This window comes from Tetrao urogallus, assembly GCF_951394365.1.
Source record: "Tetrao urogallus genome assembly, chromosome: 5".
Lineage (NCBI taxonomy): Eukaryota > Metazoa > Chordata > Aves > Galliformes > Phasianidae > Tetrao > Tetrao urogallus.
In genome coordinates this window covers 26,434,300-26,447,867 of record NC_136818.1, presented here as the reverse complement: position 1 = coordinate 26,447,867, position 13,568 = coordinate 26,434,300, and the positions used below count along the sequence as shown (strand labels likewise).

At 41.4% G+C, this 13,568-nt stretch overlaps 1 protein-coding gene across 1 annotated transcript in view; it reads right to left on the bottom strand.

The window, feature by feature from the left end:
• The window catches only part of RC3H1 (ring finger and CCCH-type domains 1), a gene marked incomplete at both ends in the record, with an annotated part of 29,964 nt that extends 17,363 nt beyond the window's left edge, over positions 1-12,601 (bottom strand). The window contains 6 exons of the mRNA XM_079535192.1: positions 473-605; positions 1,882-2,082; positions 2,932-3,107; positions 4,140-4,379; positions 5,313-5,433; positions 12,371-12,601. Coding sequence (XP_079391318.1) covers positions 473-605; positions 1,882-2,082; positions 2,932-3,107; positions 4,140-4,379; positions 5,313-5,433; positions 12,371-12,601 — 1,102 coding nt within the window. The remainder of the gene's footprint in view (positions 1-472; positions 606-1,881; positions 2,083-2,931; positions 3,108-4,139; positions 4,380-5,312; positions 5,434-12,370) is intronic.
• Positions 12,602-13,568: the final 967 nt, after the last annotated feature.

Here is a 13,568-nt window from a genome sequence, read left to right as displayed (position 1 = left end):
ACTAGAGGTTCTACTAACCCTCCTGTCACTTTGCAAGTCTGGCTTCCAACAGCAGCAAATGCACTGAAGAGGGGAAAGGAGAAAACTAAGACTGCTGTCAGTCCCTCCAGCTAGCATTGCCTAATATGAAGTATGCACTGTGTAATCTCACAAGACTGTATGTATTCCAAATCCTCATCAGCACTCACCTGGTGCTGACAAACAAGAAGGTGTCTCCAGAAAAGTGGCTGAACTATTCCTTCCATTCTTTTTGTTGGCTTCAAAATGGTTGATTTTCTCAGAGATCACTGCTGTTCTCAAGTTGGTTATGAATGCCATTCAAAAATCTTAAATTTGAGTTACAGAAGATGTTTCCTCTACTTGAGGAATACAGTTTTATCCCTTAGCATTCTTAAGGCTCCTCTTGCTAAACTAGAGCTTGTGATTTTTTTCGGCCTCCCCACCTCCAGCCCTGCAAAGCATCTAGGCTTACCTGGGCTGGGATCAATATTTGCCAAGAGCTCAAGGTGAGGTCGAAGACGATTCAGGTTAGCTGGATCTCCAGTCCTCTGAAGAGCAATAGTTAATTCCTGAACACTCTGTGCAAATGAGGCTGGGGTCTGCAACTTAAAAAAATTGTAATAATTAACTTTCTACAGGCAAAGCAATCCTCAGGGTTTCTCAAGGTTTCTCCACAAGACCAGAGAGCTGCTTTAACAAACCAGACTACATTTTTCTCCACACACAGACCGATTTCAGCAGCTTGTACTAATTCTCCCTTACAGTGTTATGAACACACCTTTTCTTTGATATTGTAGGTTAAAATATAGCCCTAAAGAAACAAAATAGGCTGGCATTACATCTAGCAATGCACCCACGATCTCTTCTGTGCTGTGTTGGCAGAAAGAAATGCAGATACTAAGGTTCAGCTATATGATATTTCTGAGGAGTCTAGTATCTCCAACTTCTGAACCAACAGAACTGCACTGTGAGTACAGCAGCCAGGAAAGAGCATGGTGGAAGAAAGAAAAAAGATTAATAACATCCCACATTTTAGCATTTGTAAGTTCTATAAGTCTGCCTAGAAACTTCAGGAGATGTCTGGCAGGACATCTGAAAACATGGGCAAATACATGAGTTACAGAAGATGTTTCCTCTACTTGAGGAACACAGTTTTATCCCTTAGCACTTTTAAGGATCCTCTTGCTAAACTTACATAAATACATAGCAGATCCTGAAGCCAATCCTCCTTAATGGCACTCAACGCAACTGTTTCACAGCTTTTATAACCATTCACCAAGACATTAGGGCTCAGTTCTTCCTACCTAATTTAGGCAGTTTTATGAGTTGTCTGATCTACTATTTAGGGGGAACCCCCTGATTTAAACATTTGAAGGGAACATCAGCCCTCTCATTAGTGCTCACTCTGAAAAAAAAAGTGATCTGGGCATTTCCAGAGGTGGAATCATTTTATTTAAGAAACACATTTCATCCTCTCTCTCTTCATCTGAGTACAGAGTAAACAAGCGATTTCTTTCAATTTAATGACTAGTTCCCTGCCTGAAAGCATGAACCTTTAGTTTCTTTTTTTGTGTTGGCAGTTATCAGGTGTTTAGAAAGGACACATGCCAATCATGCAGCTAACTTCTGTGGTTTTTCATCTGTTGAAAGAGGTAAAGAAGAAAGAGATGGCAAGGTGACAGAAAGGAGCAAGATTCACTAGATTACAAACATATATTGCAATTATTCAAGCTGTAACAGGTTTTATAATAATAGGGCAAATGATTAATGAGTAAGGTGAGTACACCCGGGCACAACGTGCAAATCTAAGTATTCAAGTTACAAGCACATAAATCTACAACTGCAAACAAGATAAAGTGGGCTGATTTTAGGTGGCTTTACCTTGTCAATGATAGACTGCATGTGGGATTTGTGAGACTGGTCTCCATACAACAGTGAGGACCACTGATCTGGTGCAATGCGTAAACCTGCTTCCATGGCAATTTGAACAATTTGAGAATCATGTTCCCTTCTCAGAGCTTCGTAAGTACGAAATTCCTCCTTCAGTTGCATCAGGGAGGAATCTTCATCGCGCTTTGTCACCTAGCACGGAAAAACAAGCCAAGTACAATTAAGCAGGATAAACTGATGTGAAGTACAAGGCAAGAGAAACATTTAGCCAGCAGTGAACACTGCTATTGGTGCCTACTAAAATAACATGCACTCTTCATCAACTGCAGTCACTATGAAACAGATGCCAACTGTAACTCACTCAGAATCTGACCCAGACATTACTCACTGCAGTGCCACACTCTGTAAACATATCACAACATGATCGCTTCATTTCTCCAATCAAGGTATTTTATGTGCATTGCAGTTTTTAGTTTACTTTAGAATACAATTGCCAGCAATAAAGCATTTTTTTTTCCTCATTTAACAAGACTGAAGAATTTAGCACATAAGAATGGGCGTTTAAATAGCATTAAGCAGCAAACACAGCTTTACTTTACTGCAACTCCCATATTCCATTGCCTCATATTTCTTTGTTTCTAAGCACATCACCACTCAATTAACAGAACTGGCAATTTTTCAGTTTTAGGCCTCTTCCAAGGAGATACATTACACTGACTTGCATACAGGTTTAGTCATGGTGCATCCATTAAACTCGGACAGAATTCAAACTTAGATTTACAGCTTAGAATTGCAATTTCTGCCCACACTGCCATCAGAGATGTAGGAGAAACTCTCTAAACACATATGGGACTTGATAGAAATATTTTCTGTAACCGTTTTTAGACTCATGTAATTGTACGGGACAATGAAAAAAGAAAAGCAGAAATCTTTTCAGACGCAGTGAACGCTTATTAAAAAGAATTTTACATTGAGGGATCTTTTTGTTATATGAAGAAACATTTTCCTGCATGATGAAATCTCTGAGCAGAATCTTCATACCTTGAAGCATGAGGCTCTGTAAAGAAGCTGGACAACATGCCCAATGCTAGTTTTAGAAGCCTGAGGAAATCGCGGCTCCAGCCTCTGAACCACAAAGAGAACCAAGACCTTTCGTGACAAGGCAGATCCATCTTCCAGAGCCAGCAGAACCAGCTTTAAAGCCTCTTCTTGCATAGCTGTGAGGAAATAATGAAAGAGAATATTAAAAAAAAAAAAAAAAAAAAAAAAAAGAGAGAAAACCAAGGAAGGTCTCTGCACTGTTTCACGTCTCCCTGCAAGCAAGGCTAAGAGGCTAGGCACAAAGCACACAGAGTTTGGGATATCAGATGATAGGAAGATTTCTTTATTCCTGTCTATCTTGATGATTTTTTAACATAAGTTTTTTAAGTGCACTGCTCTCACATCTTTCCCAGCAACAGAATACTGAGAGGCTAAAGAATGGCAAAGCTGGTTCCCATGCAGGTAAAAGAGCAATTAGTGCCCAAACAAATTAGGAGCTATACCGCTACATATTTTGCTAGCAAATTAGCCTCAATGTTCCTTGCAGCAGAGCCAAAGCTAGCATCCCAAAGCTAGTCTTCTTCCACTTGTTTCAGTGGTAAAAAGCTTCTATTTAAAGAAACTGGCTTCTGATTCAAATAATTCTTTTTCTTCTGAGTTGGCACTCAAAGTGAACTCTCTTTCAAGCAACCAGCCTTTATACTGATTTGTTTTTAGCAAAAGCAGTTTAGTGTTCCATGCAAAAGAATTCAGATTTCTGAGTAACTTCTAAGCTTCTAAAAAGACATGTATACACAAACACCTGCAGGTACCAGATCGCTCCCTACAGCTGTTTTGTCTGCTTATTTCCCTTGGTTAGGAAAAGATGACATGTCTAGTCGCTGCCTTCCTGTTTCTAGAAAGATCCTGCTTCTCCAAAGGATAGCAGGAGAGACTACTTCCTATTTTATTGTAGCACAAGAACAGAAGGACATCGATTATTCTGAATTTTATGGAAGAGCTGCAAAAGCATTAAAAAGGTGAAAAAGACCAGGACAGCAGCCCAACAGATACATCATTAATTCTGAAGACCTACAATTAAGAAATCAGGCCACAGCCTAAAAGAAAAGAAATCCCTCAATGTCAGTCACAAGGATACCCATTTCTCAATCCTCCTCAATTCTGAATTGCTTCTAGAACAAAGTAGTATTAAAAGCAACATCACCTACCAGGTCCAAGGAACTGGCATCCTCTGGCTCTCACTGCAGCCCAGAGGTTGGAAGAGAGCTGCTGAGGATTTTGATGCTGAAGAATGAGCTCTGTGACTGTTCTTTCACCAAGTGACCGTGCCGCACGCATGGCTCTGATCCGTCCTTCTTCCTCCACTAGCTGGCAGTGAACCAGTGTCACAAGTTTCCTTTGCATAGGACGACTCAGGACACTCTGAGTAGTACTGTTCAGACCCACACCTTCAAAATAAAATGAGGGAGAAAAAGAATAAACTATCTCATATCTCCTTTTCCTGTGTCAGTTCTCAATTACTATGCTGGAGGAACACAAAACTAGTTTTTCTGATGCTACACAAAAGGTGTATAAGTTTGTTTTGGTTAGTTTGTTTCACTCAGCATTAGAAGCTAACCGTCAGCCTTCCCACAGATTTATGCCTTGTTGATTGATTTGGCTCTCTAAGACGGTGCAGCCTCAAATGAATTCTCTCCCCACACTAGAAGTCTGTCCTGAGCCTTCTCCTATGGATTCCCAAGCGTCTCCTCAATGGTAAAATCATATTGCAGTCTTTCCCTTATTCACAGGCCGCAGGGATCACTGCCTTCTTTGACCACCTGTTTTCAGACATCAGTTTCTTGCCTGTGTTTCATTAGCTTCCACATCTAGGAGGGAGTGACAGATTTTCTAAGTTCATCATATGTAAGGCAGATAAGATACAAAACTCTTGAATTCAGCTCTGTTTTGCTGTGTTAGGATTATTCACTGACCCTGCTCTTGTGTACGACCTTGTATAAACACAGTATTACTTCTCTTTTATGCTCCATATCCACTAACTTCCTTGTTTCAGCTTTTTTCCTCTGCCACAAACACCCTGCATTACAGTTATCTCAAAGCAAAGCAGAAGTCAAAAAATACTAATTTTTATTTTTACCTGATGTGCTTTGGGTTTCTTTACCAACGAATTCAGCCTTTTCCTCAGTATTATTTTTGACAGAATGGTTTTATTTATTTCCCGTAAGTAAAGGCATGACCTTAATGCTCACGAAAGCGGTTTCAATGTGGTTCTGAACTAGGTCTATGCCCATTTATCCCAAACAGACTAAATAGCACCTGAACAGTTTGTTACACATGGTATTTCCACCTATCATCTTCCCAGGAAACTAGGCAGGAATTACCTCTTGCGCTGCTGAGTGGTTTGAGGTACAATGCTAATTCTTCCACACATTTTTTGCTCTCCTCGTAATGCTTGGTATCTTCAGCTCCACTACATATAGTAATTGGCTGCTGTTCAGGAACCTGGAAAGAGATGACGTACATTTATGACAAATACACAGAAATATCTGGCAGCCATGCTTACAAATATCAAATTAAGTTTGTTAATACCAAGTATTTCCTGTTTTGTTCTTTTCTGCATTTTTCTACATTGGCAAGCAATTTTTTCAGCTTTAGTAAACAAACTGCAAAAATCTACCAGTTAAAAACAAGATTAAACAGATGTAGAAAATTCATGATTATTGTATCAGATTTCTTTTATTTGGTGGCTGACAGGAAACAGAAATATGACAAGAGATATCAGCATTTTTTGCAATTATACTTTTTTTTTTGCTGAAGCCACGTGCATACTGAGACATCCCCAAAGCTGGATGACCAAATACAGAACAGATCAGATGAACACTGATTTACAGGAAAGTGCAGATTCGCATCCAGGGCCTCACAGCTCTACAGTCATCCTGGGATAAGCAATCTGAGCTACTTGGATTAGTGGGAGAAAGATTTAGCAGCAAATACACTAGGCCACTCCTGCAATGTATTTTGCCCAGACCCAATTAATCAAGTAGTAAGAGGACATTATCCTACACAGCTTTATGAACACAAAGTCCAAGTGTTAAACTGACATCACAGGCCACGCTTGGTTTTATTATGTTTTGGTTATGGCACTTGTGCAAGTATTCACCAGGAACCGACGTTTTTCAAAGATCCTAGCCCCCAAAGTTTTATTTTTGTTGCTGTTTTCTCCAGTTGAATTCTTACAGCTTTAAACAAGTTTGGATGGACAGTACAGCACTGTACTAGTGCTTATAAGCAACACTATTCAGCAATCAATCCAATAAACACACAACAGCATCAAGAACTGGGGTTTCTCACAAGACTAACTGCAAGATTTTAGCATACACTACCCAAGTGCAAACAGACCTCAGACTTTGACTTCTATTATTTCCAACTCAATCCCCATCCCACCGGCAATAACATAATGCTAATCCTGTATAGCTGCTTACATGACCCTCAATCTAAAAGAGCAAGCCTTTAATGCTTGAGCTATGAACCTGCCAGCCTTCACATGTTATACAGCCATGCAGAGTACCATTACAATGGCAGCAGTGAACATACGTAAAATACACACGCAAACACACATTTATGTTCATCACCATGCATACAAACAGGAGCTTCCCTGTTGATTTAAGTAGAAAGCCATCTGTTCCAGTTAGAGGGGATGTCACTTCCACAGGCCCAGAAGACCAGCTGTGCCAGATGCTCATTCTGGCACACATCACAAAGTTACTGTTTGCATCATTTTTGCTTCAAAAGTTGGTGACAAAAAAGTCTGCCAGTGTAACATACAGGCTGCAACAATTAGGACAGTTGATACCACCCCAAAAACAACACAAGATAGGATGCATCTGGCACTTTCACACCACTTACACGGGAAAACAACAAGCTTAATCACAGCAAGCCAGGAAAGCTGGCCTGGATGCTTTCCATGGACCACAGCTAACTTGGGAAGGATTTTTTTTTCCCTAGTTTCTATGCAAAAAAGCTTTGAGCAGAAGATTTTGCAGCTGTGCCTTATGGAGGTCAGCCATAACTGTTTCAACTGCAGCAGCCTCAGCTGTACAGGATTACTGGGCTTTGGGAAACACACATTAGCACCTACAACATTTGCTTTCATGTTCACAGAACGCTCCACCTCCTTCTCAAAGTTGCTGCCATTTTATCAGCCTGCTTCTGTCTGGGAAGTTACGCAAGCAGAACTGGCTCATTGATCAAACAGCACACGCATCTCATGCATTTGTACTGAGACAGACGGTGCCCTATAGGGCAGTCCCTGCTCTATCTACTGCTGGAATGGGTTTTCTGCACAACTCCCACGTCCCTCTGCAAGCATTCAATCTGCCAGCAGCAACAACTTGAAATGCAAGCAGAGCATCACAGCAGCAGCAGCCATGGGGCAGGAATCATAGAATGGCTCGCTCAGCCCTGGATTTCAGTCAGGAATCAGGCAGGGTTGGTTCAGCACGCGTTCACAGCTGTGGTCTGGAACGCTGTATGCAGCACAACACAGCCCACCAGACACTCTTGCAGAAGCTCACAGAAAGCTTCCCCTTTCCCAAGAGAAAGTTGGCACAGGAAAATCTGCCAAGAGTTAACAAAGCTATTCAACTCTGCATATCTGCACATCACTGCTATTTCTCCTCTTCGCAAAGGAAGCTTTAGTGTAAAATCCAAAAGAGCAGCTCAAAAGAGATGCAACGTTCATCTTAAGCATCGCGTGGAACAATAAAACAAGATGCTTATTTTGTGGTTTCAGGAGTCTCAGGAGATGAAAATACCTTTCTTCTCACACACACAACGCCACTGAAGATGGAGTACCTCACAGCAGAGCTTGTAATTTGTCCTTTTGCTGGTACTGCTATATGCAGTTCCATTTCTCCCCATGCATTTATCGTTGTAACGACTGTAAGAACAGCACTGACCAAGAGAAAAAAAAGTACAGCCACAGTTTATGAAAGTCACATGAGAGCTGAATGTTAATTCTGGCTTTGTCAAGCAGTTGCTGGAGGACAACTGAGAAATCACTCAAGTTCAAAGCATTTTCACTTCCCCTTCTCAAAATATCTTTCCAAGAGCAGGCCGGACGCCACAGTCCCTTCTGTTTACGCCTCTTGAGAACCTCAAAATAGATGCCCTGCAGAATGAGTTCATGATTTTCACCCTCACTCAATATTCCGTTTTCTCAGACACCACACCCTTTGCAGTTTTCACTGCAAGTACATTTACATAATATCACAGACATCTCCCAACAGAGAACAAGACCGGAAAAATAATCTCAGGTGCTTTATTACTTTCAACTTGTGTTCCTTTTGAGTACATCTGCCTTGGCAATGAGTGCAGAATGGCAGCGTGGTTGTGGGAAGAGGCAGGTTGTGACACATGAGAAGGTGACCAGGAAAGCATGCCGCTGCATCACCTCATACCAGGCAGAGATTCGGAACTGGTGATTTAGCTGTAATTTCATGAAGGATGTCAGCTTGAGTTGTCACTAATTACCATCAGATATTTAACTGCACAGAACAAAAACATGCTGAGTGGACCAAATCCCTCTTTGTCTGGTATGAAAACTGTTTTCCCCCACTCTTATCCTCCTACAAACGTGCATCTTGCTTCCTGTCAGCAAGAAACAGTTAAAAATTCAAACCAACATGACTACAGTCTCCTGTCTTCAGTTCCTCAAGAGCTTTCACCAGGGATTTGTGAAGGGCCCTGCAGAAAGCTCCTTTTTTGTGACACCTCATTTCACCGAAATTATCAAGTGAGCTGCTAATATAAGCTCTGCAGTTGTAATCTTCCCCTTTCTCGTGGGCTGTCACTTCATGACATTCCCACATTCTCTCTCCATACACACAATTGCATTGCCTAATGTCTGGAATTGTATTTATCACAGGTGACTACAATAGAAATTGAAGTGCCACAGGAACTTTTGCCACTTGACACCACCTGTCTGGAATGTGAACCCTTCTGTTTTGTATGGCACAGAAAAGAGGAGGGAAGAAATGAGATGACAGATCCATGACTGCGCACCTTCAAAACACTGGCCCAGTGAATGCTTAAAGCAGCCACACAATAGCAAGTGATCTGTGGATGCCTGAGCAGTCAAAATTCAAGCCTATTTCTAATGGAATTAAGTTTTAAGAGATTTCTTCTCTACTTGAGAAGTTTAAAAAGTTTTGAATCCATTCCTATGAACGCTCTAATAATAAAGCCTTTTTGATTTGTACTAACGACCACTGTCCGTCTCTTTCTTCACTTCTTCTCTTAGCTCTTACTTAGGTGCTCAGCTATTTCCAGCTCCCTCAAGGACAGCAACTGCCTCCTTCCCCCCACCATCCCTTCTCCCCCCACCTCACTCGTGTGTGTGCTGAACCACGTGGCCACTGCTCCAGAGCTCACCCTGCACCCACTGCTGATGTGCACCATGCTACAGCAGGAAAGCAGAAGGGTTAATTTTCACATCAAGCATGGCTTTAAAATGGGCAACAATTTCACTCATTGGAAAATGACTGGGAGAGCCAAAACTGACAAACAAGCAGTAACTCAAAGAAGAAACCGACACTCTCCAATGCTAACCAGCTCTTCAGGAAGTTAATGCTGTTGCCAGAGAAACAGGCACCGCTCCTCTTGGTGCCCATGTGACAATTGTAGCCCATTTTCCCTGCTTACTTCACCCACTGTGCCTGTGTGAAAGCCAGCCAACGTGATTCGTCCTGGAATCCTATCACTGCTGCCAGTCACAGCAGAATAGATTTGTTTCTTCAAACTGCTTGCTCTCTGCCTCCAGCAAAAAAGCACACAACGCTTCTAAGTGTGTACTTCTCAAAAGCTTCCCCAAAGGGAAAAGAGCAAACTGTTCTTTCTTCTCCCAGATAAAAGCTATAATTGTGTTCCACTCTATTTCCTTCTAAAATGAAGCCTCTTTTATGGAATTCATCATTTAAAAATAAAGTATTACTGGTTTTCCTGGGCTCAGGTTCAGGTGTACAGTTTGCTGGAAATTAGGGGAGGTTAAAGACATACAGCCTACTAAAACTACTAAGCCACAAAGTGGAACAAGAAAATGGATTTTGTTTCACACCAAAATTGATGATTCTACTCATTTCATAAACTGGATTTGCTGCTCACAGATCGTTTTTGTTGATGTATGCAAAAGAGCCCATCTTCTTAAAAGGACAGAGTTCAAAGTTAACATAGTTTCTCTGTACTCTTTCTGTCCTTTAGCCAAGGTTTTTTTTTTTTTCGTCCTTTGTAAAACAAGTCCAAAACAAGTCCAGACTTTAAAAAGACCAGAGGAAAAAAAGCAGCCATTTCCCTGTCCTTCACAGAAAAGTAGTCTAATTATTTTATAGTACTCCAGAGTCTGGTAAACACTCCCAGAGGTGCCAGGAAGGGGAAGGGAAAGTAAAAGAAAGGAGAGTGAATTATACTGAGTGCTGATTTCACTTAGAGCACTAGAAAGTGCTCACTGAAACTAGGAAATGAGGGGGCTGTGTGTGTGTATGCGTTTATCTCATGGGGAAAGTGCACGCGTGTACTAAAAACTGCTAAGATCACCAGTTATTGTTTGGTTAACAGAATGCAGCTGGCAGCATCCATACAGGAATGGATGGCAATCAAAAGGCAAGAGAATGCAGACTCCTTTAGTAGCATTTGCAGCTTTTAAGGACATCATGAAATAAACAAGGTTATATGAATCTTCACTATGTGAAGTATAAGATAGAAGAAGACCAAAGAAATATGCCAGTAAGTTTAAGTCTGAAGCTAGAGTTCAGAAGGCTCTCAAGATAAATACTTACCACACTATTCTTCATAGCTCACACACAAACAGATGAGGAAATTCTGGTTGGCTAACTAGCAAAACCAGAATAAAATTCTCCATTACCTGTAACAGGGGGCAGGGTTATTTTTCATCTCATTCCAGAGGGCTTATTTTTGTGGAAATTCTAATTTAAGCTATCACAGCTCCTTTACATGAAGTGCACACAAAACAACTGAACAAATGCAGAACATTTACCACAAGTGTATCTGGATACAACCAGAATTATTTCTGGATCTCCAGAGAAAAGGGAGGAATATATAAAGGAGAAAGGGAGAATGAAGAGAATGATAAATATTCATGGCATCACACAGATTTCACAGTGCTTGGACACTCTTCAAAGATGGAGCATGTACACATTCATTACAAAAATGGCAGCACAGGGACTTATTACCTTCTTCTGCAGAGTGAGATGAATCACCAGTACAGTGAGAAACAGAAATCAATTTTTATCTTCTGATACAAGTTCTAGACCAATACATAGCAAGAAAACAAGAAATAAGCCACACTCCTCGATAAATCAAATGAAAACAAGAAGTGGCAAAACCACATCTGGATCTAAGTCACAGAATCTAACGAGAAGCATCGTAGCAACATATTAGCTTCCCCTTTTTATAGCTCCTCTGGAATACAACTCATCTCTTTTCCTTGAGCTGTGCACTTCCCTGAATTTTCTGCTGCCTCTTCAACTCAGCTGAATCCAGGCAGCTGAGCAGCAAACAGAAAACAATGACCACTCTAAGATAACCGCATTCCTTCTATATTTTTGTCCTTACTCATAAGTTAGACATGATCACCCCTGCTTGCCCCTATCTCACAGTTCTGTCCAGCCTTGGCAGGTACAGATCACAAGAAATCACTGGTGAACTAATCAGTAAGCTTACACTAATTTAAGCCTGCACTGCAACTGATGAACTGGCCACATCCTTGCCCTTTTCCCTGGGCTGCCAGTAGTACCAGTGCTGCAGGACTACTCACGCAGTTCATTACAATTCAGCTGACCCCTGAGTAACCTTTGAGCAGAAAGACCATCTTGGGCAGCCTCCCTGATTCACCTTTGTGAGTTTATATTAACATGCCAGCTCACGAAGATACACTTTCAGAGTTCAGTTTCAAATTAAACATAAGGCAGTACAAAGGTTGCTGCCAGAGGGGTCTGTCCCACTTCTTCCCCCCTACGTCCTGCTTTTGGGCCAGCTGATTATGAGAGCCCCTTGGGTCATCCAGGCAAAGCAAGTAACCTACTCACAAAAGAAAAATGGCTTTCCAGATCTGACACTGATCCTGATCCAGTTCATCCTTTCAGCAGAGTCTGGCTAAATACAACTTAAGCAAGAAGGAAGAGAACAGAACCAGCCCTTTGTGGTGACAGCCCACAGTTACACTAAATCACAAGCACAAAATTAGTCAGTGACTGGCAGAAGCAAGATCTGAACTGCTGTTCCAGCCATATTGTCTACAGCACGTCACAGCTCAAAACCTGTACTCACCAAAGAGATGCCTACACAGTTACATCTTCAATCAGTAATTGTTTTCCTTCTTTTTATGAAGACAACACGGGAAGAGGTAATAGCAAAGCACTGTTACCTGAGCACCCACGAGCTGCAGCAAGGCTGAGTTCACAGGAAGAAGTTCAATATCTGTGTTGATAGTGGTCTGGTCAAAAGGGCACGCCTTACGGTGGAGCTTGTTGAGGCACATCTTGCAGACAGTGTGGCCACAACCCAAGCTGATGGGCTTCCGAATTGTTTCGTCAAAAGTCTGTGTGCAAATTGGACAGGAGAGAAAATCCGTCCACTGTGGAGCTTGTACAGGCATTGTTTCAGGAGTTAATTGACAAGACAAAAATCTAAAGCAGATTCCACTGGAATCAAAATCTTCGAAAAAAAAGTCTGTTTGCTTTTAAATATCTTCTGTAAGTACAGACAGTCAGCACATAGTGTGAAACATAACCTGGAAGAAAACAGAAACAGAAAATTAGCATTCTCTACCGGAACAGGCATCTGAAATCCTCTGTGCTACGTGAATACCACTTGTAGAGGTAGAGCTGAACTAGGAGTGCAGTTCTGACATTAAACAGAGGATTCAGTCATGACTTGTTTTAATTCCAGCTATTTTCTGGCACTGGAAAAGACACTTAAACCTTCCTGCTCTTATCCATCTTAGAAAAAAGAAAAAAAAAAAAAAAAACAAATCAAGATAGTTATCTTAAGAAAGATATAAGGCTGGATTAATTACCTTTCAAATTTTTACATTTTTCTTTACAAATGATTCAATTAGCATTAACTAGATCTGAATCAAAACAAGACAGCTTTCAAAGTGCTGCTGTATTGATTCCACCAAAACATTTTTTTTTTCAAGTATTCACTAGAAGTTTCAATAATTTCACCCAAAAGCTGAATCACAAGCCAGCTTCCTCCCAAGCTCAGGAGCTCTGGATTGGCACATGATGACTCTGTGAAAGCACCTGAGATGCCACAGCCTCAGAAGATGGATGTATGGCTCAGGGTTACGGTCAGACACCAACAGCACACAATGCAGTCACACACAGTGCCAGGCATTTACAACTGCTGCAACACCACCAGACTGCAGCTGATCTATATGCCCCCATGGAAGCGTTTGGGGCCAGGCTGGATGGGGCTGTGAGCAACCTGGTTTGGTGGGAGGTGTCCCTGCCTATAGCACGGTGTTGGAACTAGATATTCTTAGAGCTCCATTCCAATTCAAACCATCCTATGATTCTACATGGAGCTACATTATCCCACATGGACCTACCTGGGCACAC